Below are 6,702 nucleotides of genomic sequence, written 5' to 3'. Positions count from 1 at the left end.
ATAAGTCTCTCCCAGTCTTGATGCCATATTCTCATTCATATAATCCAGCTTCTCTGATGATTTGCTCAGGATACAGCTTGAATAAATATGCTGAGAGGCTATAGCCCTGATGCACCCCTTTCTTAATTTTAAACCAAGAAGTGCTCTGATATTATTGTGCCCGATTATTATTATTTTATAAATATAAATAATTATATTTATTATTATATAAATTATAATATAATTATAATATTATATACTATAATATAATTATATAAATATTATTATTTCCTCTTGTAGGAGAGGAAACTGAGGCTCAGAAAGGTTAAGCAGCTTGCTTAAGGTGGCAGATAGAAAACGATGTGATTGGATTTGAAACGGAGGAAAAGTCCATCACAACCCAAAGATTCGCAAGTCTGTAGACGCCAGCTGGAAGCCCTCTGTCGGTTTCCAAACAGAAAGAGTCCAAATTAAGCTCACGGCCATCACCTCAACTCTGACACCGAAGTGATGCTCTAGGACGGAGTGGAGCTACCACTTTGGATTGCTGCAGCTTTGTTAAGTCTTCAGAGCAGAAAGCCTCATCTTCCTAAAAGCTTGGTGTGAGACAGACATACGGCTCCAAAACAGTCATTTATAAGGCACCCCAACTAAAAACCCCAACAGGAGTCTTTGCCTCTTTAGGACCAAACCAAACCAGTTGCCACAGAGTTGATCCTGAATCATGGCAACCTACAGGACAGAGGCGGACTCCCCCGAGTTTCCAAAGCTGTAATTCTTAGGGAAGCAGACATGTTCTCCCATGGAGCAACTGGGACAGGGAGCATGTGGTCCACAAAGCCCAATGAGTTTATTTTCGGACCCTTTACAGAAAAAGTTTGCTGCTTCCTGCTCTAGAACTTGACTAAATGTTTATAAATCAATTGCTAATAAATAAGATAAATAATAATAAAAACGAATAAATTACTGATAAATGCTAAAGGGTACACAACTATACAAAATACGAAGACGTTTGTTGCAATGTCATTTATAATAATAAAATATTGGACACGTAGAAATGGTCAAATAGCTTATATCTTAGCTGAGACTAACAAGCCCTGATGGCTTTAAAGCAGAACAACTGCAAAGCGGGTCGTTCCATCCCACCAACTGTAATACGAGAGAAAGCTGTTCTGTGTAGTCCTGTCTCCGAAGCCCCAGGGAGCAGCTCTGCTCTGGCCGACAGGGCTACGATGAGTCCGAATACATCTGCGTGACTGTGGGTTTGGTTGATTTTGTTTTGCTTTGTTGCTGTAGCTGAGACTACATTTGTGATTAAAATATATTTATGGCTGATTGAAACTTTGGTGCCCCAGCTTGGGGGAGAATCACTAAAAGGATAATTACAAAGATTTTATAATGATATTTTACAATTTCCAATTAAGTCAAAATAACACTGTGTAAAATTATGTTTACACTCACTATTAGAAAGATTCTGCAAAGTGAAACCAATCGGGATTGCGAGGAACCTAAGGGTAGTCTACATGTTCCCCAAAATGAACTTGATAGCACTTAACTTACGCAATAGGCAAAATGTCATAAAAATCAGCCCCAGGTTGAATGATCAAGAACAGTCAGGTAATTAGGTGTGAAGCAAACAGCTGAGGATTATGCTTTCTGGCTCACAAGGAGTAAATCTGATGTGTGAATAGTACAGTTATTATATCACACAGCCCCTCGGCAGAGCCACGGGAAAAAGCTGTGGCAATCTGCTTCCATAATGATTACAGTCTTGGAAGCCAAATGTAGAATCTTGAAAGATTTTCTCAAAAGACCCCGTATGACCATGGAGGCTTAATAGAAAAACGTTTGTTCTAAGAAAATTAAAACTGCACTGTTGAGAAAACGGTCAGGAAAGTTTCATTAAGAATTTTTTTTTCATCACGAGGCACCTGCTAAATCTTTGAGGGTATCAAGGGGCTATGCTAGGAGAATTTTGCTGGAAAATCTTATTCCATCTACCCACCAGTCCCCTGATGTCTTTCCCCTCCAGATGTCGTTTTGTTCCCCAAACTCAAAGAACGTTTCAAAGGAACAGTGTTGGAGTTCCTTGAGGATACCAAACTGCCCTTTGATGGTTGCAAATCAAATTGCTCAGAATCCTTTGGGGAAAGGTGAGAGGGATGGAAACCCTGCCTGCAGAAGGGGATAGACCTCCGCAGAGGGGATGCTGAGAAGCAGGAGTATCTGCATATTTGTGTGTCATCAATGTGTCTAGGACGTTATAGCAGGACCTTCTGACTTACCCTCCGGTAACGCATGTTACAAAGCATCTACAAAATTCAGGAGATAAGAATATAAAGAGAATTCTAATACCCATATTATTATCTAATCATATTATAGTTATTATCTATTTTATTATCTAATTTGTCACCTAACGTTATCGAATACATAATAAAATAATTTTGTCCCATTATTATCTAATTTATTATATGCTATGTCTATTACCTAATATTATTACCCATGTTTCAAGGATAAAGAAACGAAAGCACAGAGAGGTCATGTCACATGCTCCTGGTCACAAAGCTAGCAAGTGGCCGGGTTAGGACTAGACCCCTTGCCTGGTGGACTCTGCAGTCAGTGCTCTGAGAGTGTGTGACCCACATCCTGTGGGACGGCCCTGGGCACCCAAGCAGGGATTGCTAATGGCTCAGTATTCGTTTCTCCCCACCCACGTACAAAGCCTAGGGCTTGTCTACGAAGAATCTTCCCTGACGAACAACAATCCTGCTCCACTTGGGGCCCTTTATCCTCCCCAGGGCTTGTCTTCATGCCAGGAACGACTCAGCTGACAGCAAAGGACATTCTCTACCGACTGCAAGCATCCAAGGCCAAGTGCATTGTGGCCAGCGAGGAGGTGGTCCCAGCTGTGGAGTCCATTCAGGCGGACTGCCCAGATGTGAAGACCAAACTCCTGGTGTCTCCGCACAACCAGAATGGGTGGCTCAACTTCCAGGAGTTATTTCGGTGAGTATTTTCTCAGCCTCATGGCTAAGGCCCGCAGCAACAGGAGCCACGCTACCCCTCAGAGGGTGCTGACTTGGTCTGGGATCCTTCTTAGCAAAGAATCACTTAAGGGCAGACTGGACTAGAGAACAGAAGGAAGGGATGTAGTCCTGCCTCCAACTTCCCCCTCTGGCCTGGCCGCTCCCTGCCTCCTGGAGTACATCTCTGCCTTGGCCTGTGCTGGCCATCTTTCTGTTCCTGCAACATCTCCCCCCTCCTCGCTTCAGGGTCTTTCCACCTGTTGCCTCCTCCACATGGAATGCTCTTCCCCAGAGCTTTTTGCAGGTAGCTCCTGCTTGTCAGCTATCAGCTCAAACGTTTTATCCTCGATGAGACTCTTTTCTGGCTACCCAGTCTCTGTCACATCACTGTTGTTTCTTTCAAACCAACCTCACTGCCATCCAGTCATTGCTGACTCATAGCAACCCCCTGTGAGTTTCAGAGACTATAACTATTGACAGGAGTAGAAAGCCCAGTCTTTCTCCTGTGGAGCTGCTGGTGGTTTCAAACTGCTGACCATGCGGATTGCAGCCCAATGTGCAACCACTACACCACCAAGGCTGCTAGGACCCTTTATTATCTAAAATTACCATGTCAGCCATTTTCGCTTACTCATTGTCGGCTCTCCTGCCCTCGCGTACAAAACAAATAAAAAGTTGCTGTTGGCTCCATTCTGACCCATTGGGCCTCATGTGTCGCAAAGCAGAACAGCTCAGGAGGGTTTTCTTGCCTGTAATCCTGATGAGAGTGGATCATGGGGTTTCAAATGAGAGCTCATGGGTCAGATCCATCCATGTTTTGGTAACTACATTTTGATGGAAACACAACAACCCCAGTTTGTTTACATATATAGTCTACAGCTGCTTTCCAGGAGCCCTGGTGATGCAGTGGTTAAGTGCTCAGGTGCTAACCAATATCAACCAATAACAATTTTACAGAATGAGTAAAACAGTACCTATAATTAAAGTGCTCCTATTTTTCTTCTCCCACCTCAGTTGTTTTGCACTCCCCCTGGTCGCAGCCCACATCCCGGCTCCAGAGGCTCTTCTAAACAACTGAAAGTCCTGTGAAATCCCTAGAAACCTTAACACACACACACACACACACACAAATCCCCACTGCCATCGAGTCAATTCCAACGCCTAGCAACCATATAGAACAAAGTAGAATTAGTCGCTAGGGTTGGGAGCCTGTGGATCCTTACTGGAGCAGAGTATCCCTGCTTTCTCCTGTGGAGTAGCTGTGGGGCTCGATCCTCTGACCTTTGAGGTAGCAACCTTATACTTGAACCACTGTGCCACCCAGGCTCCCTACATCAACGTGCCACAAAATTCACACAAGTGAAATAACCTGAAAGCCCCATGAATTCCAAACTGATTTCTGTACATATGTGGGGAGGGGGAGTGTTGATTTGCAAGACAAAGAGAACCGCTTCATTTCAAGCAGATAACTTTGGAGCGCCATCTCGCCAGCAAGACCCTAGAGTTCTAAAGAACAGGGACAGGAAAGCAATCCCTCTGTGTTAAAATTCAGTGACTCACTCAGAAAACCACACAAAGTGATAGCAAGCACACAAACTGATTGCCACCCAGTCAATTCCAACCCAGATTGGCTTTGCAGGACAAAGTTGAGCTGCTCCATCGGGTTTCCAAGGCTGTGGTCTTCACTGCCACCACTTGTCTGTCAGTTTGTCCTACAGAGGTGGCTTACCTGTGACTGTGATGCTGGAAGCTATGCCACTGGTCGTTCAAATACCAGCAGTAAACCGAATACCGAGGTAAACAGGTTTAGCAGAGCTTCGAGACTACGAGCAGATGCCGAAGAATGAATTGGCTGCCCACTTCTGAGAAATTAGCACTTTATAAATAGCAGTGAACCACTGTCGGCTACTAAAAACCTCATAACTAGTAGAGGAACACTGTCAAATATAGTGTTGGACGATGAGCCCTTCAGGTTAGAAACCACTCTCAAAGCGAAGCCAACATGCATGGAGCAAAGCTTTCAGGAACTTCATTTGCTGATGAAGCACAATTCAGGATGAAAGGAAACAGCTGCAAACATCTACTAATAACTGGAACATAGACTGTACGAAGTTTCAATCTAGGAAAACTGGAAGTGGTAATAAATGAAATAGATGGCATAAAGATGGATAGCCTAAGCATTCGCTGAAATGGACTAATATAAACTATTTTGAATCACACAACCTTATAATATGCTAAGCTGGGAATGACAAATTCAAGAGGACATTTCAAGAGCTATCTTGAAGTACAAAGCTGTTTGTGGTAGGATAATATCTATGCATGCATACTGGATAATATCCAGTTAATAAAACTATTACTTCAAAATTACACACCAACCACTAAAGCTAGTGAAGAAATTGAAGAACTCTACCAACTTCTTCTGTCTGAAATTGATCCAACATGTAATAAAGATCCACTGACAATGATTGGAGAATGGAATGCAAAAGTTGGAAACAAAGAAGAAGAAACAGTAGTTGAAAACTACGGCCTTCCTTGGAGATAAACAAGCAGCCATCTAGCTCAGAAGCAACAAAGTCCACATGGAAGAAGCACACCAGCCTGTATGATCATGAGGTGTCGATGGGATCAGGTATCAGGCATCTAAGACCCAGAACAAAATCATACCCAATGTGAATGGGGGTGGGGGCGGGGGGAGACATGGAGAGGATACCCAATGCCCATCTGTAGACAATTGGACATCCCCTCACAGAGGGGTCACAGGGAAGAGATGAGTCAGTCAGGGTGCAGTATAGCACCAATGAAATATACAACTTTCCTCTAGTTCTTTGGTGCTTCCTTTCCCCCACTCTCATGACCTCAATTCTACCTTACAAATCGGATTAGACCAGAGCATGCACACTACTACAGATAAGAGCTTGCAACACAGGGAATCCAGCATAGATAAACCCCTCAGGGCCAACAGTGAGAGTAGAGATACCAGGAGGATTAGGAGAGGGGGGCGGAAAAAGGGGAAATCAATCACAAGGCTCAATCTAGAACCCCCTCCCAGGGGGTTTGAATAGCGGAAAGGTGGGTGAGGGGAAATGGAAGACGATGTAAGATATGAAAATAATAATCTATAACTTATCAAGGGTTCATGAGGGAAGAAGGGCAGGGGAGGGAGTGGGGAGAAATGTGGAGCTGATATCAGGGGCTCAAGTGGGAAGAGAATGCTTTGAAAATGAGGATGGCGGTATATGTGCAAATGTGCTTGACGCACTGGATGAATGTATGGATTGTGATAAGAAATATAAGAGCCCCTAATAAAAGTATTAAAAAAAAGAAAGCAAGCAAGAAAAATATGGCCTTGGCCATAGAAACAAAACTAAAGATCGCACTGCAGAGTTTTGCAAAACCAATTATTTCTTCTTGGAAAATTCTTCCTTTCAGAAGTTAAAAAAAGAAAGAAAGAAAATTACAACATAAATGATGACTCACCAGATGAAATACAAAGAAATCAATTGACTACATTTGTGGGAAGAGATAATAGAGAAGCTCAAAATCATCAGCTGAACATATAACCTCCTCCTCTCTGGGGGATGGGCAACAGAGGGGTAGGTGAAGGGAGACGCCAGGCAGTGTAATATAAGATATAATAATAATTTATAAATTATCAAGGGTGCATGGGGGAGGGGGGCAGAGGAAGGGAGGGGGAAGG

At 43.4% G+C, this 6,702-nt stretch overlaps 1 protein-coding gene across 2 annotated transcripts in view; it reads left to right on the top strand.

Annotated features, from left to right (window-relative positions):
- The window catches only part of LOC101638070 (acyl-coenzyme A synthetase ACSM4, mitochondrial), a 29,690-nt gene that overhangs the window by 4,984 nt on the left and 18,004 nt on the right, over positions 1 to 6,702 (top strand). For both annotated transcript variants that reach the window (XM_004705739.2, XM_045285822.1), the window contains exon 3: positions 2,778 to 2,985. In XM_004705739.2, the coding sequence (XP_004705796.1) occupies positions 2,778 to 2,985 (208 nt within the window). The remainder of the gene's footprint in view (positions 1 to 2,777; positions 2,986 to 6,702) is intronic.

This window comes from Echinops telfairi, unplaced genomic scaffold (assembly GCF_000313985.2).
Source record: "Echinops telfairi isolate 266 unplaced genomic scaffold, ASM31398v2 ScPeMD7_5;HRSCAF=22, whole genome shotgun sequence".
Lineage (NCBI taxonomy): Eukaryota > Metazoa > Chordata > Mammalia > Afrosoricida > Tenrecidae > Echinops > Echinops telfairi.
The sequence above is the reverse complement of the archived record's forward strand: the minus strand, read 5'-3'. Positions and strand labels throughout refer to the sequence as shown.